Source organism: Megascapheus bottae, chromosome 5 (assembly GCF_031878675.1).
Source record: "Megascapheus bottae isolate mThoBot1 chromosome 5, mThoBot2.hap1, whole genome shotgun sequence".
NCBI lineage: Eukaryota > Metazoa > Chordata > Mammalia > Rodentia > Geomyidae > Megascapheus > Megascapheus bottae.
In genome coordinates this window covers 27,338,107-27,364,053 of record NC_143513.1, presented here as the reverse complement: position 1 = coordinate 27,364,053, position 25,947 = coordinate 27,338,107, and the positions used below count along the sequence as shown (strand labels likewise).

Sequence of the window (25,947 nt, the reverse complement as noted above, 5' to 3'; positions counted from 1 at the left end):
TTCTGGTTTCAGCCTGTTACAGTGTCTCAGGACCTCCTTTCTCTTTATTATGTGTATATTCCACATTTTCTTTACCCCTTTACTCCCCCATGAGATAGCTGAGTTGTTTGCACGTTTACCTACTATGGATAATGAATGTGGCTAATAGGTGTGCTACCTTCAGTTTTTCTAGATACATGTAGCCATTGGGATCAGTTCCCGAACCCTAATAGAAGCCAAACTCCACAGATGGAAAGAGTGTTATATTTACATACAGGATATGCAAATCCTGCTATGTACTCTAAATCATCTCTAGATAATCTATAATATTTACCTAATAAAATGTAAGTTCTGTGTAAATAGTTGATATACTGTATTGTTTAGAGAGTAATAATGGAAAGTGTAGACACGTTTAATACAGAATCCAGGGCTTTCTTTCCTGAAGAGATTTAATCCAGACTTGTTTGAGTCTATAGATGTAATACCCAACGATATGGAAGGCCAACAATGTCTGCATTTAATTTTAAAAATGGAACAAAGAAAGAAAACCCAAACTGAATTTTATAGTATTATCTAATTATTGAAGATGTTTAATGATCAGACACTAACATGCATAAATTTTCCATTGCAATGTTTCAATCACATTTAACAGATTTCTTTTTCTTTGCTTTGGATTGGAGCCCAAACTGTATAATAATGACTAATTACCAAAAACTGTTTGCTTGTTTGTTTGTTTGTTTTAATAATGGAATCTTATTCCTTAGCTTATGTTTTCTGATTCAAATACATTTTCTAAACAGCAAATGTTCATGTGTGTCTGTTTTACTTAAGTGTTTCACATCGCTGGCATGGATTGACAAGTCAAGAACAAAGTAGCATACATATTGATTTTTAACTGTTATAGAGCTCTACTGGAAAAGAAAACAAGTAGGAACCATTCCTTTAATGGGATGATAGGAGCCTATGTATGATGATAACTTAAAAACATATTGCTCCCAACCCTTTTCATATACTTAACCAGAAATACCAAATAGCTATTATATCTCTGCCTTAGAAGATGTGTCTTTTTTACAGAGATCCCAAAGCCTAGAAAGAAATGTTAGCAACAATTTAGGTCACAATGCGCAGAGCCTACCCAGCTACTTAAATCTACTCCCTACTAAGCTCTGTATGACTATCATGATTCTCTTTCCACATTCGGCAGAGGGGGACCATCATTTCCTAAAACTACTTATCACTCAGAGGGACCACATGTTCTGCCCTAAGCTTTGATCCCTTGTCTAGAGTTGCTAGATTTCCAAATGGCCTTGGGTTCTTTCTGGAATTTTTAATCCCAGAGGGAACCAGTGCTTAGGGAAAGTGCTAAGGCAAAGTAGGGCTTTAGCCAGTCTGCTCATGTGGCTCTGAGAACTACCCACTACACTCGATTCACCAGCTAGGGGCGCACAAGGCTTGCTTTTGCACAGCGCTGATATACGCCAGGCTCAGAACACTACCATTTTAGTCTCCCAGCTATAAAATTCAAGGTTTCGTGTAGGTATAGAAGCAGAAAGGTTCATTTGGATGGAGACATGACACTAGGCATGTGGAGGATGGAGCCTCTTTGAAATGGAAGAAATGCAAGCGGAAACTTGCAGAACCCTTCAGAAGTTGCCTTTCCAGTTCTAAAAGGGCCCCGTGAACTCTGATGCACTCCGGTGCCCAGGTGACCTTCTTAAGAGCTTCAGAAGAGAGGGAAAAAAATATATCGAGACTCATTTGAGAATTGAATCGTTTTTTCTGATTTTAGGACTTGAGAATTGTGTAAGGATCCCCCTCTTCACTTGAGGGAGATACATTTTTTGAAAGCAATTCTGTTCTAAAATACTGATTTCCATCCTTCCATTGTTAACCCCACATCTCCAAGAAAATAGAGACTAAGGAGTCTGTGTAGCCATGAAGATTATCTGTGTTCCAGGAAATTTGGGTGATGTCTCCCCTCCAGTCAGAACCAGCAGGAGGCCTGAACATGGGGAGCACAGATCTACCTGAGGCAGGAAAGAAACCTGAGCTCTCTCATTTGGCGGGTCTTTGGTATAAAGTGGTCCTGTGGCTTATCCAGAGAGGGCAGGGCATGATTTGTGCATCTGGTCTGGCTAGTTCTGCTTCTTAAATGCCTACTTGTTGATAGGATTTGGACCTAAGTCAGCTCTTGATTACTCACAATCAAAGCAGCAGCTTTAGGTACTCAAATAATGTGGTCATCACAAGGGGTGGTACTTTATTTCAGAAGAATCTGAATATCTAAATGTAGCTTTAAAGGGTAGGATTTCACACAAGAAATGGTTGGATGGTGGTTATGTTGAAAAACAATGGTCTCACTAGGAAGCTCAGGCTAGCCTTACACTCAAGGTTCTCTTTCCTCAACCTTTCAAGTGTAGGGAATACAAATGTGTGCCACTACATGTGCTGTATCTGTAGATCTCTTGAGTTCATACTGAATCCATAAGTATTTCCATGATCTTTGTAAAAGACCCAGGTCCAGTTCCAACATTACAAAAGAGGTGTACTTGCCGTACAGGCCTGGATATGGCACGGAATATGTATTTAGTCTTACATTTGCATTAGGAAAAGCAAAGACATTCCAAGAAAGATAATTAAGATGCTCCCTTGCAAAAAGAACATGGTAGCCTAGCCTTGATGAATTCAGAGGCTCACTGTGGTTTTAGCTTTGTCTTAACGAGTTACATCCAGGATATACATTTATTTTATCAAACTGATTATCACGAGTTAATCTTTGCCTATGCTTTGGGTGATGCTTCCACATATGTGGTTCATCGATCCTGGGAGTCATAGTGGGAGCTACAGAGTCTATATAGGTGCTACACACTGAAAGGGGGAAGCCATTAAGTCCCCAAAGTGCAGACATACTCTATAAAATATTTGTATCCTCTTGCCAAACAAACACAGCACACGTACGCATGCACATGCACACATGCACGTGCGCATACACACACACACACACACACACACACACACACACACTGTATTCGCAACAATTGTTAAATTGGCTGGTTGGTTTGTGCAGATTTTCTCAATCCTTAGAGACTGAAAATGGCAATTACCATGTGCATGAATTAAAGAGGAAAGTATGCCATTTCATCTAAAGGTCATAAAAGATGCTTTGCTTATAAACCCTGAAAAAATCAGACAGATGTATATCTCTAATAGAGTATGTATATACCTATACTAGGTAGACTAAAGTTTTTATTTCTTACCTTTCTTTAAGAACCACTGAAATAAGTCATGAATGCATTTTTAATAGTGATACGTTTGAACGTTGCATTTGTATTTTGGTTGGCATTGTGATTAGGTGATTTTCCTTTCTATTTACTGAATAACTTTAATATCCTGTATGAGAGTAGAGAAAAAAGAACTGTAATACTATTGTGCTTGACTTTCTTAGTCTTGGTTTTCTATGTCTATACTCTGTATATAAAAAACTATATACTTGTGTCTAGAACTCACAAGAATTGGTGTGTAAAACTATATTTAAAGTAGTATTTCATATTTAATGTGAAGTTATATTTGCACAAAATTCTGATTGGTTAGAAGTCAACTAAAATAACTTTCTAAGGGAAGAAGGTTTCAATTTGAACACTTGTAGCTTGGCTTTCATTTCTTTCCCAGATAGGATTGTGTATGAATTTAGGCCTTTGTTCCTTGTGCCAAGAATGTTTCAAGTATTATTCTATTTCTTTTTCACAGGGATCCAGTGTTCTTGTTCGTAGTCATATATGATACCCTGCCCTCAGAAAGTGTACCTCCTATTAAAAAGGAGAGGAAAGGGAAGAGGGAACAGACAATGAAGGCAATATGCACTGCTGCGTACCCACATGGATCTGTAGAAGCGGCATAGTGGGTATATCATAGTAAAAATGGTGCTTGAACTCAGGGCCTGGACACTGACTCTGAACTTTTTGGCTTAAGGCTAGCACTCTACCACTTGAGCCACAACTCCACTTTGAGCTTTTTTTTTTTTCCTTTTTTTTTATTGTAATTAGTAAAAGGGTTACATGATAATTGCCAGATAGAAGGTGCATTAATTCACATACATTGATACCCTTTCACATGTCTTGGTACCCGTATCCCTCCCCCCCCCCACACCCCCCACCCGTCTTGGTTTTCCCCCCTTCCCTATCAAATTTCAAATATCCAACTACAAATAAATTCAATAAATCAGATAACAAAGTGAGATACTATACCAATATGAGATAACCAAGGGACAGCAAAGGAGATGAGAGACAACATAGTACATTAAGGACAACAATCATTCATTATATGGCTTTTGTTTCACTATCCTGGAGGTCCTTTCACTTTGAGCTTTTTGATTGTTTGTTTTTTTTATTTGAAATATATGTATATATATATATTTTACAGTATATAATTTTTTATTGTAATTAATAAAAGGGTTACATGATATTTGCCAGATAGAAGGTGCATTAATTCACATATATTGATACTCCAGTCTCTTGGACGTTATTGTCAGGCCTGGCTTCAAGTCATGATCCTCATATCTCAGCCTCCTGAATAGCTGGGATTATAGGCATAAGATACCATTGCCCAGCACCAAATAAACTCATCTTTGAGCTGCTAAAATAATTTAGTAAAGTGAATTCAGTGACATCTTTAATCTCTAATTAACGTGAAGAAGACACTAGATGGTGCTCTACACTAAGAAGTGTATTTATTGGGTAAGGAGGTAAGGCGGGGCAGGAAGCTCCATCCTGTGCTAATCCTATCTCTGCTCTCCTTACCTTTTCCCAAAAAAGAGCACACCTTGATTGTTCTATGGGAGAAATTAATGAGTTATGAGCCCAATGAGAACTGCTTTGTCAAATTGATATCTATTTCCCAGTGAAACTCACATCCACTTGCTAGTCAGAGTGAAATTAAGAGATGTAAATTTGAGATCAGGTGAGGTATTCAAATATTTGGGGTAAATACCCAGTTTTAGATGAGGCTATTCAGGGAAGGAAAATAACTATCAAGAGCTTGATTGACAGTCATGATTTTGGCCTACATGTGTGTTGAGTAATTACATTCTTACTGTCTTTGGACATGATAATTTAAGCACACAATCATTTTCCCTTTTTCTTCTGGTAACCCTTTCAGAAGATAGCTCTTGGAGAGTATTGTTACAGCAGACAAGTAGTGAATAGGCAGTTGCAACAGTCACTTCTAGAAGAATCCATTGGCCCAGTCTCCCCACTTGTAGTACTTGGAAGAAATCTTTTCCCAAAATGGGTGTTTTTTTTTTCCTACTCAGATTCATGAATCCAGGAGATTTACAGGTAGCTTTAGTATAGAGGTCACAAACTCCCCACCCCTCAGAACTAACCAGCAGAATTATAAGTTTGTGAGATACTTCTAAAAATGGTTTGTGATTTCAGTAATATCTTAGTCTAGTGACTGAAACAACAAACAAAAACTTGACATAGAATACCAAGTTATCACCTCTAAAATCTCTTTGGAAGGTCTACATTAGAACTTGGGGCAATTTAAATAAAATCATAAAACCAAAGTGATTTTATCTGGATAAAAATGTTAATTGTCCTCAGAGGATATTTTAAAATTGACTCTAGAGGAAAGGGAACCTTTAGAATCCATAAGAGTTTGAGTTTTGCTCTAATGGCTTTGGAAAGTATAATGGTTTGGAGCAAGCAAATATTATGGTAGATTTGATTAGTGAAAATTATAATGTAAGTGAATGTAATCAAATTAACTTGGCTTTGTAAATCCAATTAAATTCACAGTGAAAGGGGAATGAAAGCAACCTAGGGACACTGGTTACCTTCCTATTTGTGCATCTACTTACCTTTTATATATTTGAAGTAATGTTAGAATTGCTATGTGTCTGTCCTAACTGTGGACCTAACAAGGAATTACCTGGTTGCTAGAGAGAATAAACAGGAGCATAAAGACCAGAGACTCCAGGGGCTGCCACCAGGGGTCGGCACAGTCGAGGGCTGCCAGAAATATCCAGGGAAAATAACTATAAATGAAAACCCACCACAAGGAAATCCAGACATTTTATTTTATCAAAATGTAGGGAGCATGTCTGAGAGCAAGGACTGTTATTTAGTTTCTGTAGGAGGAGAAAAGGTGGAAACAGGGTCCCTTGTGTTCTGCCAGGCTTTCTCTTGGCTTTAATTACTTATACACCCCATCACAAAGGGCCTGAGAATGGGCAAAGTGCTTGCTCCCTGAGCCAGCAAGTAGGGGTGACAAGACAGAGACTGCCAGAATCATTACAGTGAACTTTGTATTTCACCCAGTATTGATTCTTAAGTGGCCCCATTAAGGTAGAAATATTGAGCTGTTAATATACAGAGTTAAGAGCCTTGTGTGGGCTTAATTGTTTTACAAAGCTTAGATTATGCTGCCATTAGCGTGTCAGCTAAATGTGAGTGCAGATGAGTGGTATCATGATGTGTGTGTGTTCTAGAACCTTTCTGAAGCCCCAGATTGTGAGCGGTGGTATATAACTAGCTAGTGTTTTGCCTCACTGGCCTTTTCATTAGTAGTCAGCTGTCTCTGACAGCTGTTTCCCTCCATTTGTACCTTTGCTGAGTGTACATGTAGACTTTGTCTTAACAACGCAGCCGTCACAGGACTGTGTGTTCCACCCACCATTGGAGTCTCCCTCCCTTGTTTCCCCACACCCCAGCTAGGAGCACGAACTCTTGTCTGCTGAACCTAACCTTTCTCCTTTGGGGTATATTAATTATTGATTTTTTGCTAATTATTAATTATTGATTCAGCACTTCTGTCCTTTTAATATCTGGCCACAGGATTAATATTTGACCACTCAGAACCTGAGCTGTAGCAGCCTTCTTTTCTTCCCTTCATCCTTCCCGACACAGGCCCTGGGAATTCAATAGGTCTCCAAATCTTTGGGATCAACTCAGCGCCACCAGTGTCTCTCTCAGACCGTGTCCCCTGTGCTAGCCCCAATCCTATCTGCTTTCCCTTGGCTTCTCTAGCACATGGCCTCTGTCATTCATTCCAGCATAGACTTCCTTAGTTGGACATCATGGGCTCGTAGCTGCTATTTTAGTAGCCGGCTCCCTACCTCCTCATGACCTTGGAAATGACCTGCCTAATCCCACCATATGTTACCTCCTTCTTTGGGCACCATTGCTAGGGAGGTTAAGACCAAGTCAGGGGGATCTGTGGCTTCTGCCCAAATCCTCCTGTAACTCTACCCTGCCACCCACCCCCAGATGGACAGGTGCTAAACACTGGGCCTCTTGTTCCTTCCCATCCTCTGTACGGCTGCCAGGCTCTTCAGCTGGGTTTTGGTGTCATCTTGTTCCATTATGCCATTTAGTCTTCTTGAAAGATAAGAGAAGCCAAAGCGAAGGCATTCGGAGACTTCCTTTTGCAGTTGTGCGGATCAAACCAAGGGCCTTGCTCATGCTAGACAGGTGCTGGGAAACACTCCCAGCCTGCCTTCTTATAACTTCTATGTGGGGAGCAAGAGCACAAATGTTCTGGAAAGATCCCTTAGCACACACTTGGTGAAATCAAATGGGTGCTTAAAAGTTGTTTGCAAATTCCAGGTTCTCTGTGCCACTTCTATGATCTTGAACAACTGACTTAATTTCCTCCAGGCTTCTTTGTTTAGTGGTTAAACCAGTTAATAGTAACTACTTTATTTTATCCCTTATGGAATAAATGGAAAAAGGGCTAATAAATAACATCTTACTGTTTATTCTGTGCCACACTCAGTTATAAAGAAGTTACTACCTGACTTGGTCCTCACTGTTCCCAAGGGCTTAGATAATATTGCTATGCTAACCAACCCCACAATAGATTTGAAGAAGCAGAAAAGTCGAAAGGCTTTGTCTTGCCTGAGCCTCCAGGAAGGAGAAAGAATCTTGCCTGAGTGAATTCATCCCTCAGGAGGCAGTGAGGGTCTGTTCTCTGTAACTCTGAGCCCCTGTGTGTGACATGAGAGCCAGTGAGACAATGCATGTATGGCTTGCAGGAGACAGTGTGACTTGCTTTGTTATTCAAAAGTGACAAATCTGAACATATAAGAAGAAAATAATCTCCTTATGGGTTCACAAATACAGAATCAACTCAGGCTCATTTAAGCACAAAACCAACACAATTGTGGGAGAATGTCTTACAGTCTTTACTAGACAAGTGCAGCCATGGTTCTAGAGCACCAAAGCTGAGCCACACAAGACTGCTCTGAGGCTGGCTGTGTCATCCAGCCACACTCTCTATCTCTTCTCCATTCCTTTCCCAGTCTCTGTATGTACTGAGTTATATCCTTAAGTCCCTGTGTTATTCAGTGCTTTCCAGAGAAACTGAACCAGTGGTATTTATAGATTAAGACATACAACTTAGCAATTGGCTTATACCATTATAGCGTTGGTGGGTCCAAAATCTTCAGAATGACTGACAAATCTTGGGAAGCACCACAGGTCAAGTCTGGAGGCAGAACTCCCACCTCCCTCCAGTAGGCCCTTCCCCTATTTTTTCTGCTTAGGCTTTTACCTGATGGGATGATGGCCCACTAACATTAGGGAGGAATAATCTATACACTGAAGAGTCAACTAAAATCTGAGTGTTATGGCCCAACCAGTTGACATATAGAATTAACCATTATCATTGCCACTACACAGTCATCCCTTTCTACTCATTCCTGTTGTGTCTGGCTTCCCTCTATACCATCCTAGGTTCTCTATGTGTTTCTGCCCATGCCTTCCATTGAAAGATGGACTTCTTTGGGCTGTCAGTCTGCCTGAGGGGCCTAGAAGCCTGTGGGTCTGCAGAGGCTTTAGCAACAATTAAATAGCAACTCACTGGACCCATGGTCTTGCTACCATTCTGTCTTACTGGACCAAGACTGGTATCAGAATTGAAGAATGCTCTAGTTCTGCCTCTTGGTTGCACTTCCTTGGAAACCTAATGGAATAGAGAGTATGATTGGCTGATTAGAACTCAGTGCCCAACCAGCAGACTGGAGGAGGACTGAGGTCATACCATGCAGCCTTGAGAGTGACCATCTTGATGGCAGCAGGGGAAAGGGGACAAGGGATGAGCAAAGGGTCTGCAAGTTGAACAAAGGTGCCAAATATGAGTGTTGGACAATGACTACTTAATGCCCCCCTCGAGATATCAAGAGTAATTAATAAATAGAATAGACTCAATTCCTTGATGGCATTTATCCTTCCTCACTTAGGCTTCTCGGTCTCTTGTGTGTTATTTTTTAAACACTGTTGCATCATCTGCAAAAGGTGCACATTCAAGTTTTTCCTTCCCCATGGCTAACATTACCTTCCATTTGATTTTCTCTTGTCCAGGTTATGACATTGGCCCTAACGTCATAATGAGTGACATAAGTGAATCCATGGAAAGCCTTTACTCAGCCTGCAACATGCAGTCCGACACGGTGCCACTTCTGCAGAATGGCCAGCACACCCGGAGCAGCCAGCCACCAGCCCCGGGGCCGCGCTCTGCACAGCCTCAGGCTTCTCCGAGACAGCGTGTGCAGCGTTCGCAGCCTGTGCACATCCTGGCTGTCAGGTGGGCCTGAGAGCCAACACTCTCCACCGAGACTATGTTCAGCTCTCCATTTTTAAAGTGATCATGGTGATGACTGAGTTTAGGAGGCAGACAATTCCCTTAGTGGATGGCGGTTTTCATGTGACCCTTACTCAAGAGGTTTACATCCCGTCCACAAAACCAGCCTGTGCTGGCTGTATCCAGGTAGTCACAGGGGACTGCCATATGCAAAGCCTGATGATACCCAGCAGCACACTGTGGGTCAAGGGTGTGACTTAGTTACTGTAGCGTGTGCTACATTGCTGAGCATTGTGATAGGTAGACAAATCTTCAGGACAACCATCACAGGAAAGTATTCTGGGAAAAAAATAGAATAGCCATGCTGACACACAGCAGGTTCTAGACCCCATCAACTGTATCCTCCTGGGGCAAAGACTGCCTAGAATTCTATTTATGTGTGTATGTGTATGTCAGTACTTGAACTTGAACTCAGGACCTGGGTGCTGTCCTTGAACCTTTTTGCTCAAGGCAAGCACTCTGCCACTTGAGCCACAGCTCTACTTCTGGCTTTTTGCTAATTAACTGGAGATAAAAGTCTCATGGACTTTCCTGCTCAGGCTGGCTTCTAACTGTGATCCTCAGATCTTAGCCTCCTGTGTAGCTAGTATTACAGGTATGAGCTGCTAAGCCCTGGCTTCCAGAACTTAATTTTAACCTAGTTCCTGAACAGTGAAAACTGAGGCACATCCACAAAAGCAGAGAGTCTTAAGAGAATATCCCTGGGACCTTGAGGGCTCTTTCCTGCAGAGTGGCAGATCTACACCTGGTAAGGAAGGACAAGGTCAGGTGAGCTGAGCTGATGTCAGTGGATATAATGGCAGGCTCCAAAGGGCAGGAGAGGATAAGACTAGGAGCAGGTGAGTGAGGGGTCTGGGATGGGGTTGGGGCAGCACAGCTATGGCTGTCTGGGCAAATGAACAACAGGTCTCAGGGCAACATGGCTGGTCCCATTGGGGCTTGACTATTATGTGAGGAGCCCACCAGCTGGAGCATGGTGGTACCTTGACATGAAGAATGGAGTTGAGACATTGCCAAGTTTTAGAAGCTCTTGACTTAGAAAGGGAAGGATCAGATATGGGGAGCTAGGAAGAGAGCCTGAGCTTTCGGTGGATAGGTGGCCCAAGGGGATAGTGCCGAGTGGCTTAGATGTTCTCAGCAGGGGATGGTGACTCTGGGCTGAGATAGGGCAGCTCAGAGGACACCTGTGTCCACTCAGCCCCATCTTCATGAACTCTGGTGGGTTTCAGGTAAGTAAGGATAGTAAGAGGTCCATGGAAGCCTGCATGGTGGGCTGTGGGGGACTCTGACTCACATCACTCTGAAGTGGTGGTGGCTATGCTCTACTCAGCACCACACGTTCTGGGGAACTTCATTTCTCTGTTTCCAGAAATTTCTAAGAGGTTTATTTCTCCTCTGACATCTTGAGTTTTATGCAACCCAGGAACGTTCTTTCCCAGGAAGTAGAGGGGTGTCTTGGGGCCTCCAGTCAGCAGCTTCTAAGCTTCCTGTATTGTGTCAGATTTGTGAATGGTGAGTTGTCTCCTTTCCCAGTGCTTGTCTGGCTTTGTTCTCTAGACTGTCATCCTATTCCTAGTTCCTGCAAAGCCTAGATGCAAGATATATTTTTTCCATAAGCTTTGTAGAGTCCAGATGTCTGCTTAGTCCTGCAGGCGCCCAGGACACGTAGTCTTCTCCAGTCCACTAGGAAAGGTGCCCAAATATCAGGATAGATAATGACAGTGCCAGACAGCCTGACTTTTTGCTAGACTTAGCTGCTCCAGGATGCCTGGGCTTGAGATTCTACCTGAAATTAGTTTTTCTCTGACCTGAGGCTGCCCGCACCTTATTCTGAAATGGAGACCAGCTTCTCTATAGGGCATCACAAACCCAGCCCTGTAGGAATACACACCCTGTTCTTTGGACCTGGCCTCCTCTCCTTGATGTTCTCTCATGTACATAGCAGGTGAGACACACAGTATCACCCAGGCCCAGGTTTAGAAAGTGAGGCATATACTGAGCACTGACTACACAAGGCTCTGTGGGCTCCTCATTTATTAACTATTATCATGTTTGCCAGAGTCCTCTGGGCCATGGGAGCTGGGATCCTCAATGTCTAGATGAAGAAACTGAGGCACAGTGAGTTGCAACTGAGCCCAAACAAGAACATGGGGAAGCCCTAAGTGGCCCCAGGTCAAGTAGCTCTCTAGTCTAGACGACAAAGTCTTTGAGCATTATTCTGGGTACTAGGTGCTCAGAGCCTGGCCATACTGGGAAGGGCTCGGCCAAGTTGGGGGGAAGTAGAGGAGGAGGGAGCCTGGAGAAGCCACAGAGTCTCCCTAGACCACCAGACAGTGAAGCCCATGCATGAAAGGGAAAGAGAGCCTCAGGCAAAAACAGGAGGCACACTTCCACTTCCCAGGCAGCCACAGTTTTCTGGTTTTGTTTTAAATTTTAAGTAGTTGTACTAAAAGGTTTCAGTTCAATAAGTCAGACTGTATGTATAGTACTTCCTGATCAGTCACCCCTTCCAACATTCTCCCCCATATTTCCCAGTCTTTCCCAATCAGTATGATGTCCTTGAACCTGAGCCCCTATCTCCATAGTATTTTTACCTCATGATTATAGGGGGACATTCACTTTTTTGTGTGGGAGGGCCTCTTTAACAGGGATTTTTTTCCATTTATATAATGCCTTCTCACAATGTTATAGGCAGTACTGGGCTATAATAGCACATTTTTAAAGTGAATTTAGGTTAGAATTTTGAAACTAAGGTAAGTTTAGCTAAGATAAGCTTTTGTGGACAGCTAGACCATCAGGCATCCATCTTCCTTCCCAGCTGGAGCCTCCTGGCAGTGGGACTCATCAAACCACCATCCCATATTGCCTTGTGAGTTCTGGTATTTAAAAATCATTTCAGCGTTTCCTGGACCACACAGAATGCCTGGATAGGTCTTGCTTTAAATAAAACCCCAGCAAGTTGGTGAAGAGAGGAAAAGTAAGGTCAGAGTAATGCTCCCTCAAGGCAGCTGTCCCAAGAAGGCCAATGGATCAGTGATTTTTTTTTCAGTTTGAAAAATAGTCATATTTGAAGATTGCCTACACAAAGGGTTTGGAAAAAATATATATACACACATACACACACATATACCTATATATGTATATATATGTATATGTACGTATATGCATGGGAGTACATGTCTATATGTATATGCATGTGTACACACATACACAGATATATAGGTATATATGGAGAAGGGTCAGGAATTCTGAACAAAGATGGGGCTCAATGGAACTCTTAAGTTTTCTACCTTCTCCCAGAAGTGAGGGAGGTGAGAGACAGGGATGGTCTATGTACTACATGTACCCAGAGGTGGATGAATGGGGTAGCTGATGGATGCAGGCGAATGGTTGGGGCTGAGGATGGATGTTAGAGCAGTAGATGTTTTCTCAGGGAAGCCTGGAGTAGAGGGCAGGAAGTAGACAGGCAGAGTCTCAGAGCATTTTTTTCCCTCTCCTTTTACTTGAACTTTGAACTTCTTTGCTGTTATCACAACTGCCCCTGATGTATCATCTTCTGCACGTTTTGCTCAGTTGTATGACAAGTGGGTTTTGCATTTTTCACTGAAGAGGTACCCCTGAGAAGAGCCTAGTAGTACAGGGTGGCTCTGAATCAATGGGTATTTCTAAGCATTGGCACTCTGGGAGGAGAGATAGATACATGAAGCTTTTATTTCCAATTAATTCAGTATCAACTGCCTGTCTGTATATTTACTTGACAGTTCATAGGAGGGCTCACAAAATCTCTCCTAGTGTTTTTATTTGGAAAGATAAATGTTCACTTCAAGGACTCTGAAAAAAAAAACCTGTTATGAAAATGCTCTTATTGGCAAAAGCTTTTCACACATCAGGTATTTATTGAACAAATGTCAACTACAAGCATTGTTTGAGACATGAATGTATGCAGGGCTACCTAACTACACTCACTGCCCCCTCCCGAGATGTTCATTGAACAAGAAATTGATACTCTTTGGATCTGAGAGTGTCAGCTTTTAGTCTTGTTTAGTTATTAGTTTATGTTCAAGTGAACTTTAAGCATAAGCTATATTAGCATTTTTAAGTGTATAGTTAAGTAATATTACACTCAAAATCATTCTGCAGTTTGAAGAATGTTTTTATCTTGCAAAACAGCAACTCTACCCATTAAATAACATTTTTCCCATCACCCTTCCACTTAAGCCATGCAAATACCACTCTGCCCTCTGTGAGTTCAACTCTTTTGTATACCTCAAGAAAGTGGAATCATCCCATTTGTGTCCTTCTATTAACTAGCTTTTGTTCCACAAGGCATGTGCATATAGCTCATATAAGAATCCTTCTCGTGTTTTTCCCCTTTAGAACATCCTTTCTTAAGGCTGACTACTATTCAATTGTATGGATTTGCCACATCTTAAGGAATGATTATTCACTCAGGTTCCTTCCATGTGTAGGCTGTTGGACATAATGTGTTCTTATGAATGTGTGTTCAATGATAGCCACAGAAACCCTGCTCTCAAATCCTTTAGCGTGAACACACCCAGAAGTAGCCATGCTAAGCCATGGGAGAGAATGACATTTAACCAGCTCTTGACTCCTTCCTCCCAGGCGCCTTCAAGAGGAGGACCAGCAGTTCAGAACCTCGTCTCTGCCGGCCATCCCCAATCCATTTCCTGAGCTGTGTGGCAGCGGTGGTGCTGGGAGCTCCCCTACACTCCCACCAGGCTCTTACCCTCCGAACCAGCCGCCCCCTAAGCAGGTAAGTGTTCCCTTGGCTGTCGTTCTGGCGACTGGCTGTGGGGTCTGCACAGCTGCATTGGCTCTGTACTTGGCAGAGGAAGGAGGGAAACCGTGAGTTCTTTGCTTTGGGTTCTTTCCTTGTGGTTGCTGAACTGGTCTTGTGAGGGTTTTTGACTTATTGCCCCACATTCCATTAATTAACTGGGGATATATCCGTATGTTTTTAGAAACAGTCTGGTAACTATAGTAAAGAAAATTGAGTGTGATTTGAACCATACTGATGAATATTGGGTCTTTGAAAGAAATTTCACCTCCAGATCACCCTCAGTAGCCAGAGATTCTGGATGTGAATAGTGGTCCTACTGAGGCATCTCTGCTTCATGTGGGGATAATTGAGAAGCTTCCATCTTGTGATCTTGACTCTGAATATGGCCTGTTCAATGAAAAACTTCTGTTTGACCCAGAAGGTGATATCATGATTTGGAACCTATTATTTCTCCTGGAAAGTAAGACCATGAAGTAGAGGTTGTACAACTATTGTCCCCATGGGAGAAAACTGTCAAATACCCAGTCAGCTTACCAGAGAAACTGATGGGGAGCATGAGTGTAGCTCCCCCTTCCTGATTGGCAGGCCTCAGAGCAGAATGGGTTCCACGCTCTAGAGGAAATACAACCATGCTTTACTGGGAATGGGTGAGGGCGGTGATTAACAGCCATGACAAGAACCACAGCATCCGATGTTTCATGAAGTGTTCTGTGTGTGTGGAACTGTTCTAACTGGCTCCACATTTTTGTTTGTTTACCAAAATGTTTAAACGTGTACACATGTTTATTCTTCAAACCAACCTGTGAATAATGCACAATCATTAGCCTCCATATCCTGCCATGGGAGGAACTGAAACCAACATAAGAAGTAAATCTGGGAAGGCATGACCTGTGTTCAGGACAGAGAGCCTGGGGTTGCAGCTACCATGTCCCATGCCTCTGCAGCCTTCACTCTGTACCTCCCAACATGCACAGTTGAGAAGTTTCTTGGCTTTTCTGCTGTAGTCGTTCCTGTCCCTCCTCGCCCCCACTTTTCCACCTCCACAGCCTCAGACGTGGCAGGCCCCCAGTCTTGTTCTCTACAAACCCATTTGCCCCGTGTCGGCCAGTGGCCGCACTCCTTGGAGACAGATGTTCCTAAATGTTCTCCAGCTTCGAAGCATGTCTCCCACTCCTACCCTCCTTCCCAGTGGGCTGCCTTACAGCGCTGTCAAACTTAGAAGGTGAGGTCAGGCCTTGTCCGGGAGCCAGCGCTGGCCTGGCTTCAGCGCAGTCACATGCCTGAAGTACATCTGGGCCGTCTACCTCCCGGGTGACCTTCAGCTTCAAATAGGGATCCAGACAAGCTGTCTGTGGATTTGTCGTTGAGGTTGTTTACCAAGTTTCCCATCCTGAAATAAGACCACAAAAGTATTATCTGGCCCTATCTGTGATTGGCAGGAAAACCCGTCTCCACCCCCACGGGTCATCCAAATTTATGAGAATAAGGAAACCCAGAAGTTTTGCCTGCTGGTGTTTTTCTTGGGACCTAAATTGGTTGCCCATGAGAACATTGCATTGGGGTCTGTTTTGTTGTCCAATTTCTTTAAGCTGACTAGGTCAAGTAAGAGTACTTACTTAATACCCTCTGTGGAAGATAAAGTCAAAAGGAATCGTCAGTCTGTAAGAAATAATGGTGATGTGAAAAGAGGAAGACATTATCCTTCTTCCTAGAAGGATTGGGGAAATCATCCCCAGCCACTTTGTGTCCTCTCCCCATTGAGCACAGAGGCACAGCCACCCCCAGGCAGTCCCTGAAAGTCCTTCACAATGACCTCATCCTAGGCAAGTGGCCGTGTTGTGGCTGAGTTCTTGCCAGGTGTTGTTTGAAGGTGCCCTCAGAGCTAACCTGGGTCCTCTTTAGGGTTGGCAGGAGTGGCTAAGTTTCATGCAAGGACTCCTGATCTTCCAGCTGGGCCACATCAAGGCTGACCAAGAGGGCCAGCTTGTAGTTGGAGTTCACTGTGCTACAAAGGTAGCCGAAGGAGCTGCTGTTCCCTCCAGCCTGGCCTGCCAACACCACTGCGGCCTTGAACTCAGCCTTCCCGACTCTTCTCAGGCCCAGTGGCTCTGTTCATCCGGAGCTTTAACCTAGCCTTACAACCAGGTCCAGCCTCCCAGCCAAAGTTGGCTGCTGACCACTCTAACTATAGTCCCTGTGCTACCATTGTGTGGAGTAGCAACTTGCCAGGATGCTGTTACTCCTTCCTGAGGAACAACAGGTCCTGAAGCCTGCGGGTCCTGAAGCTCAAGCTCCAAGGATCTCTGACACTCATGCACAGGTCCTTTTCTGGTGTTCAGGATGATTGTGAACAGTGTAAGACGTCATAGGGTTGTCTCTGTTTCTCTTTTTGTCTTACTGTCTTTGTGAAAAGTTTGATTTTGTTCATTTACATTTCTGTGCCAGAGTGTTGTGTTTATGTGAGGTTCTACTCTGTGGCTTCACCAGTGAGCCGAGAAAGGGCACACAGGCTTATCACAGAAGGTAAAAGGAAGATTTGTCTGAATACCCCTTGCTATTCAAGAGGATTTGTTTCAAGATCTTGAGTAGCAAATCTGTGTGCTCCAGTCTCTTATTAAAATGGTGTAATATTTTCAGAGAACCTACACACATCTTGTGAGTCACCTACAGATGACTTACGTCTCTAATATAGTGTAAATCCTGGGTGGTTGTAATATGAAGTTTTGTAAGAAATACTTTCCATCCGTGGTTGGTTGAATCTGTGGGTAGGGAGGCTTTGTGAAGAATGTGGCCAGTGTTTGAGAAACGCCCTGCCTTCCTTTGCCTTATGAGAGCAAAGGTTGTAAGAAAATAGCACTCGCACCACGCACAGTGAAGGCGAAGAGTCTGTCAGCATTTACAACTGGTTGTTTTTGAAACTTGAGAGAAGTTAGGTGTCCAAGACTCACTGCTATAATCCTGGCTACTCAAGGAGGCTGAGATCTAGAGTCATAATTTGAGGCTAGCGCAGTCTAGGAAGTTTGCTAGACTCCATCTCAGCTAAAAGCTTGACTGGAAGTATATATCAAGTAATAGAGTGCCAGCAGAGCAAGTAAGCTGACCTACGACAGACTCTGAGTTCAAACCCCAATACTGCCAAGAAAAGTAAACCAAAAAAACAGAAAAAATGAATATATATGAAGGCAGAACTCTTATGCAGATTGTTCCATCCGTTATTTAATAGCACTTAATATTAGTCATTTATTTGATGTACGTTGTTAGACAGTGTCTTATTTATTCATCAGAAATGCAAATGCTTGAGCTTTCTGAGTGTTAAAATTCTTTTCTCTCAAAGGGTAGTGAAATTTAATCAATCAATAGATGAACAATGTATTTTTGTAGTACAGCAAAGTAAACCCTTTGAAACTGCTTGGTGACTCATCTGTAAAAGATAAGCTGCTGAGGATATTGCTAAGATTTCTGAGTCATGAGGACAGCTTGCTGCTGCTCCCTGCCCAAGTTGGAGCCTGACTTGAAGAGGTGGGCTGCTTCTGAAGAGGTTCCTATGTTCATTCTCAGGCCTCTCTGGACCTCAGTGTCTGCCTGTTAAGAAGGTTAAATCGAGTGTCAAAGAAGATGGTGGCCCAGTATTGTCAGCCCTTTGAATGATCCCAGAGAAATCATAGTTCTCAGTTTTGAAATCTGAACTCTCCAGATAAAGTTTATGTGTGTGTGTGTGTGTGTGTGTGTGTGTGTGTGTGTGTGTGTGTGTGTGTGTGTGTGCGCGTGTGTGCGTGCTTATCAGTTATTGTAAAACCATAGTACAGGCCAAAACAGGCTGCTTGTAAACAGATTTTTGCCCTGCAGGGTCTGCCACGTGGATGTCGTAGAGACACTGAGCCTCTGAGGAAGGTGAGTCCAGGGCTGTCTCTTGGTCTCTCAATGTTGAACTCACAGTGGCACTAGTACTAGGCTAAGAGCCAGTGTCCAGAAAGGGCCCAGTGAAACAAAGGGACTGCCACATTCAGCATAAGTGTATCACAGAAAGAACAAGAGCTGTGACGTCCTCTGCTGCTTCGGAAACACAGGCATATGGCTCGACTTAAACATTCTCCTTGAGTCAAGGCCAAGATTCTCATCCCACGAAGCTCATTAGGGTTGAGGACCTGGTAGAGGGAGTCTGTGAGAGAGGAAAACCAGATAATGGAGAATGGGTGGCACCTCTTCAGGCATATTGGTAGAACAGGGCAAGAGACAGCTAGGGAGAGGCACCTGGCTCTCTGGGTATTCGGACTCCTCCTCTTGGGACCCAGCCTAATGATAGGAGTCATAGAGGCTAGTGGTACCAGCAGGAAGCTCATAGATTTTCCAGGCCAGCACCCTGTGGGGACTTTGGGGACCAAAGTGACATCTATTACAGTGGGCATGGGTGTTTGCTGCCAAAGAGAGGGTTCCTGGAGGAAATGGTGGGCTTCTAGCACCTGTATCTAAGAGCCTTTTATTCTTTGAGACTTCTTACACTGGTTCCTCATCATGACCTCAGTTTATTTACAATGACTGTGGTGGAGAAAGGCCTCTGAGCAAGCAATCCAGGGTCTCTCCACGAAGTTACGTCTTTGTCTCTGCTGATTCAGTCTGGGAATTAATGCCAGACAAAAGACAAGGAGGGGACCTGGCATGGGGCCTCAGCTGCAGCCCCTCCATCACAGGTGACTAACAGCAGTAACACAATTGCTGGATTATGGGGTTCCTAACTTTGCTTTATTTGCAATCAGGATGATCTATCCAGAACCCATAACAAGGACACTTCTCTTCTACAGAACTGAGACCCAAGACTGAAGCCACCCATTTTTATGTGACGGGCATTGTCCGTGCAGCTATGGCTAAGACCAGAACTATGCTTATCATTCAACATCAATCACTCTACCCACTGGCCAGAGAGCCAGGTACCCAGATAAGGTGCAGTAGTAAAAGAGAAACTGAGGGGTGACCCATAGGACTCAGTGAGGGATCATGATATGTGATTATGCCAAGAATGAGTTTATACGTTGAAAAAGCCAGGCATCATCGGTTTTTGCTAAGGTATAACATGCTGAGAGGGCCAGCAGGGGGGAGGACAGCAAAGCCAGGGAAAGGAATGCTGCTGGAAAAAAAAAAAATCAATGACACTGGTGTGTTTTTCTTAATTCAAGCCCTGCTCAGTGAACGCTTAGGGATGGATGACAGCGATAAGCTTCATTTTCAGCCAATATAGATTATTTTCACATGGCCGCATAATGGCTGTTACAGCACAGTTTTCCATTTGCTCTTTAAACACAATTAGTCTCATATTGTAATCCTGTCAATTAATGGGGCATAAATATTGTCTTAGCTTCAATCAGCTGTTCTCTCTTTGCTTAACTTAAACATTAATTTTCTGGCACTGAGTTAATGGCCTTACATTGGATTCTGTGCCTACATTTACTAATGATCAAAATGGGAGTCTCCTGAGGGATTATCTGTGATTTGAAGAACGCTGTGAGGTCCGGTCGTGTTTGGTGAGAAAACCTGGCTGCCACGTGGCGTTTGTTCTACGGATGTTCAGTATAGATAGGACATTGCCTCTGTAGCAAATCTGCCCCCACACAGTTTGCCCTTGGGCGTCAGTGACTTTTTTTCCTTGTCTCTCTGAAGGCCTCATTTCATGTGTTCACAAGTTGTCTGCGTCGCATCTCAACAATTTATTTTATTGCCTTTTCTGGTGCCTTCTGAGATCAGAAATCAGGACCTAGCTTAAACCCAAGTACACAGGGAACCCCTGGCAGATTAGCGATAGCCACTCAAAGCAATCTTTAGGTTGTGACAGGACAGGAACAAAGACGGAGCCATACAGCTCTTGGGTGGACAGACCCTGTGCATCATTCACACGATTTCCTCAGCTCAAATGACACAGCCTCTCACCCCATTTTAATATCCCGTTGTCATTTTAAAAGGTAAAATTCTCTTGACTCTGAATGCCCCAAATTGGCATACCATCCTTCTTTCTTGCCACCTCATTGCTCATCCCTCACAGAAGGCCCTACCTGGATGGCCTGTCCAATGGTGTGTAGTTGGTTTTGTTGTTTTTTAAATCACAGAATTTTAGTTTGCTCTCAACTATAAATAATCTCACTAAATGTACTTAGGGCAAGCATTCTTAGTCGTACTTCATCATCCTGGATCATTTGTAAAGCGGTCAAGGCCATCCCGGGCTGTTTGCACATTTGCTGGACAGTCTTGCTAAATCCTCAGAGGCCTCTGGGGATCACAGCGCTGCAGCCTGCAGCTCCGACGTGACAGTACCTTCACCTCTCTGCTTGTCTCCAAACAAATGATGCAATCCCTTCAGAGTCATGACCTGGAGCAGGCCACATGTTTGGCTAAATCTGAGACAGGAAATCATCCCAGAAATCTCAAGTGAAATCCCAACCACTTGTGTTTCTCTGGACTATAAATACCTTGCAGCATATAAATTCTGTAAATTTTTGGAGCCTAACACTGATCTTTCATTTTAACATCAGCTAGGTCTTCTCTCTCAGGAACCCTGGAAACGTGTGCATTTAAATTGCCTACAACTTTGGCAAGAAGAATCATCATGGTTTTTGCTGGAAATATGAGTCATTCTCTCCCCCCTCCCCCCTCCCGCCTTGGGGCCCCACCACAGTGAGGGCGCTGATGCAGAATAAGAATCCAGGCAGTAGACAGAGTTGTCACATACCGGTGGGGCATTAGTGGATTCATAAAGGGCCCAAAGGATTTTCTTTGGAAAATTCACTTGCAATTTCTTAATGCTGCTTTGACTTAAGAGCTCACCAGCCAATGAACTTTTTCCCTGTTGAACAGGGATAGCTTGTTGCAGTGGTGGGATCAAATACCCTATTCTTTTATTTCTGTTGAAATTCACAATTTACCAGATGGCAAAGTAGCCTGCTGTGCCCACAGAACATGAATGTCTGCCCTGTAGTCATGCAGGTTGAGCCCCCAATCCAAACATCTAAAAATGCTCTAAAATGCAAAACTTTCAAAATGCCAACACGATCATACCACAAGTGGAAAATTCCACACCATGAAATTTTATTACCTTAGTGACACATTAAGATTACTTTGTGTCTTAATATAAAATCACACCCAGGCTGTGTAAATTAGATATATTTGTGCAACATAAATCAATTTTATGTTTAGTCTTATATTCTGTCCCTAAGATAAACTCATTGTGTGTATGTAAATATTCCAAAATCTGAAAAATCCAAAATCAGATATCCAAAGATCTCAAGCTTTTGGAGTAAGGCACTGTCAACCTGTGGCCTGTGAATATCCAGGAAAGAATTTTCTGTCCATGTGTCACTTGTCTTCCGTGACAAACTGTCCTGCGAGGTCGTGAAGTTGAATGCGCGAGACGTTTGGATTTGATCCAGGTTGTTCTGAGCCATGGGGATATCTTTACAACCCTTCCTGAGCATGAGAGCCTAGCCTCGTCTCCACTATGGAAGACAGTAATCCTGGGAGGATAGCTACTCCTGGTCTCTGCTCCTGCTCTTGCCAAGCCTGTAGCCCCACCCGGGTACAGAAGCTACCTCTTTACATTCCCCCTGGTGGCTTCCTTTCTGTGCTTCCATACTCATTTGTACTCTTCCTTTCTTAGGCCCTCACCTCTGTCTCTTAGCTAGCTCAAAGGCAAAGCACTTTGAGTAATAAAAATGTAAAATACAGAAAGAGCAAACATCCCTAGAGGAAACAAGTGAACATGTTTTGAGTGTCCTTGGAAGAGAGAAATGTGGAAAACATTCCCCCACCTCTTCTGGCGCCAGGTCTCCACATTTCCAGGAAAGAACACAGATGTTGACCTTGTTTGGAAAGATCAATACGTGCATACTCTCTGCTGGCAGCTTGCTGTCAGTTCCCTATAGAACCAAATGTTAAAAAATGACTGTGCTGGTTTATCTTTTACCTTACTCCAAAGCTATTCCTTCCTTGAGATTCCACAGGATACTCCCCTGAAGCAGGGCACCAATTCCTAGTCCTTTTATAGAGTTCTGGCATCTTCTGATTCATTTATGAGGGGAATCCTGAAAAGATACAAATGGAAATGCCAAGTAGCACAACACATGGCTCTGCTTTTATTCACAGAAACATTTTTTGTTTTTTATATATATACATTTTTCGTATTTTTCACAGTTCTGGTTTCACTATGGAACCTGCAAGGGGACCATGGTGGTGGCAAGAAAATCAGAGATGCGCCGGGAGTTTGGCCTAGTGGTTAAAGTGCTTGCCTAGCATGCATGAAGACCCGGGTTCGATTCCTCGGTACCACATACATAGAAAAAAGTCAGAAGTGGTGCTGAGGCTCAAGTGGTAGAGCTCTAGCCTTGAGAAAGTCCAAGGACAGTGCTCAGGCCCTGAGCTCAAGCCCAGGACTGGCAAAAAAAAAAAAAAAAGAAAATCAGAGATGCTTGAGGAGATGGGTAGTACCATTACTTTCTTTTTCATTTCATCTTGGAATGGAAGCCTTAAATATCCTTCCAACACTAACGATTTAGCCATCCCAAGACAGTATTTAACAATAATAAGTATGTCAGCCTCCTGGTACTATACCAAAATACCAAAGGCAATTCACTTAGGTGGGAAAAAAGTTTATTTTGTCTCAGGACACTGGAGATTCAAGTCCAAGATGTAATGGCCCTATTTTTTTGTGCTGTTAATAAGCGTAGCCCATCGTGGCTGCAGGAGCACACGGCAAAGCACACTGTTTGCTTTATGAGCTGGGAAGCAAAAGAGAAAACAGAAAAAGCAAGGTCGCAACGTCCCTTTGGAGAACATGCCCCCAGTGACTGAAGGACCTACCAGAATTACCACCACTTTCCAGTGGTGCCATCTTGGAGACAAAATTGTAGAAACCAGGTGGGGAACTTTCGGGGATGATCAGTCCAAACCTACAAGACAAGGACCTACTGGCTTTGATTACCATGTGCAAGGCAGAGTAAAGTTTTAAGACCTCTAAGTCCTGGTTTTATATCTATACACCAGGAACTCTCTCTACCTATTGACCTCTCCACTCAAAGAGGGACCCAGAGAACCTTGTGGTGGCACCTGGTGGCTTTAGGCTCCTACCCTCCTCCAGTAGAGTTTTCTGGCATGGGATGGTCAACAGGCCTTTAACATTTGTGCTTCCAGAATCCTTATGCCACCTGAGGGCCTCTGGCTTCTCCCCAGCTATTTCTGAATGTGTAGTGATTACTGAATATGAATACAGGCCTTGATACTTTTGCAAATGAGAGAGGAAGAAAGATCCTCGTGGTATTTGCATAGAACGTTGCCACACACTGTCGGTGTGAGTGTCTGACTGTAAGCATATGAAGGTCTCCATAGTGCATTGTACTAGCAGTTCTGCACCCCATCTCTTCTAGCTGCACAGTACAGCTCACTGTCTCCATTCCCCCATATTAGGTCTCAGGCTGAAGCAACATCGAGAGAGAAGTTTAGAATAACTAGTGCTAGCAGGGACCTTATCTGCTCCTCTGCATCCCTCAAAACCACCCTAGTCTTAGGCTGGCTTCATGCCAGTCTAATTTTTCTCATCAGGCCATACAAGGGAAGTAAATCCATGAGTATTCTCAGTCCCTCATATTTGTGCATTCTGATAGGTGACTTCCAGATGTAGTTTCTCCAGGGTTCTGAGAGTCTGGACTTTTCACTCCCTCCTTCAGGGCCTGTTACCTGGTGAGAGTGACCAGTGCTTGTCAGAACACAACGGGCAAAATCACAAAGGAGTTCGTATGCACTATCGGGATTTCCAGTGTGCAAGAAAAGCACTACAGGGCCAAAGGCTAAGAAGTCCTTCATTGGCTAAGTGGGCAAAAAATGTTCTAGAAAAAGGGAATAAGAGAAAAGAAAGGGGCAGACAGCTGAGACAAATAGTCTGTGCACTGAAGCCTTATGTTACCTTGATGAGGGTCCAATCAGTAACCTAACACAATGTAGAATTTTCAAAAGTTCCTCTTGGTTTGCAGTACAGAATGGACTGGACCTAATTTAAAGAGAGCCAGTTCTAGGATACCAGGACATGACACAGGTACACCCAGTATAAAGCAGGACGCTGGTGTGAAATGAGAGAGCTGAGTGGCTTTGAGCAAAATCCATAGGCTGCAGTGACTTACTGCCCTCCATGGTTTTTGCGGCTGCTCAGAAAACTTATTCCTTTCAAAATAGCTTCAATTTAATGTTCAGATCTTTGTTTCTGAATCTGATTATCCAACAGAAGGGTTCAGGGCTGCTTAGGTGCTGGTTAAAGAATGAAGGAGCTACATCACAAGAACACAGGATCCAGCTTAAGAGCTAGAAGAAAGTAGGAATTTCTCTGAGGGGAGATGTGTAGTAAGTACCATTGAGAAGGGGGCATCCCGGCAGCGCTATCCAGGAAGGGGCAGTGCACAGTGGTATAGCACCCGTTTTACAGTATCCTTGTCCTAATTCAGGGCTGCAACAAATTCTAGGGGATATCTATGAAACCAGAGCTTTGCATGACTTTTCAAAGGTGTCCAGATCAGAAAGTACTCCCCAAGAAGCCAAAACTAACCAGAAAACAAAACAAAAAATAAAACAAAAACAAAAATAAAACAACTAAAAACTAAATTCAAGGAACTAAAGAGCCATGACAGCCAAATGAAGCTTGTAACCTGGACCAGATCCTGAACCAAGAAAAATATTTTCCCCCTTTTTCTAAAAAGGACAGTAGTCCAACAGGGAGCTAAATTGGAATGTAATCTGTAAATTAGCTAGTGGTGTAGGTTGGTGTTAATTTTCTGGTTTTAATCATTGTGCTATGGTTATGTAAGAGAATGATCTTGTTTTCAGGAAAACCACACAAAGCTAAGTAGGCAGCCAAGGGGCCAGATGTCTGCAATTCACTCTTACAAGCAGAGAGGGAAGACAATGAGAATGCAGTGAAGCAAATCTGGTCAGATGTTACTAGTGGGGAGCCTGGATGGAACCTATATGGAAAGAGTCTGTATTGCAAGTCTGAAATTGCTTCAAAATAGAATGCTAAACCAGAATGATCCTTATTCTTGAAGTCAAAAATATGCCTCTCCAGGCATAGACATTTCAGTATGTCCTTCCCACAGGGCAATATATAGTGGAAGATAAATGTCACCAAACATGCCACCATAATTCCCCAAGTGGTCAGAATCATATCTTTGAATGCTCTGAGGCAAAGCAAGCTCTTTCGGTATGCCCTGGACTTGTCACGGGATGCCAGCTGACCTATTGCTAGTTTTGTTAGTATTGGGAGACAGAGACATTCTGCAGAACTGGAGCAAGTACAATGGCAGCAGACACACTAACCTCCCCCTGGGGTCATGGATCCCACATGTCTCAAGCAAAAGGACGTGCTCTTCTGGGTCTCCTTCCTTTTCAAGAGACACATGCCTGTTTCTGTGTTGGCATCGCACAGCGTGCTAAGTGAATCCAGTGTCTTCCATGTTCAACTGTGATGCATGGAAACATCTTTTGGGTAGAAGGACTCCTGGGACTTT

General features: G+C 43.3%; 1 protein-coding gene across 2 annotated transcripts in view; it reads left to right on the top strand.

Moving 5' to 3' along the window:
- Grb10 (growth factor receptor bound protein 10) overlaps positions 1–25,947 on the top strand; it is a 147,313-nt gene that overhangs the window by 85,508 nt on the left and 35,858 nt on the right. Inside the window, exons 4-6 of one of the 2 annotated variants that reach the window (XM_090332842.1) lie at positions 9,339–9,561; positions 14,242–14,392; positions 18,266–18,310. In XM_090332842.1, the coding sequence (XP_090188968.1) occupies positions 9,365–9,561; positions 14,242–14,392; positions 18,266–18,310 (393 nt within the window). In that variant the 5' untranslated portion in view covers positions 9,339–9,364. The remainder of the gene's footprint in view (positions 1–9,338; positions 9,562–14,241; positions 14,393–18,265; positions 18,311–25,947) is intronic. The other variant, XM_090332843.1, reaches the window with a different exon arrangement.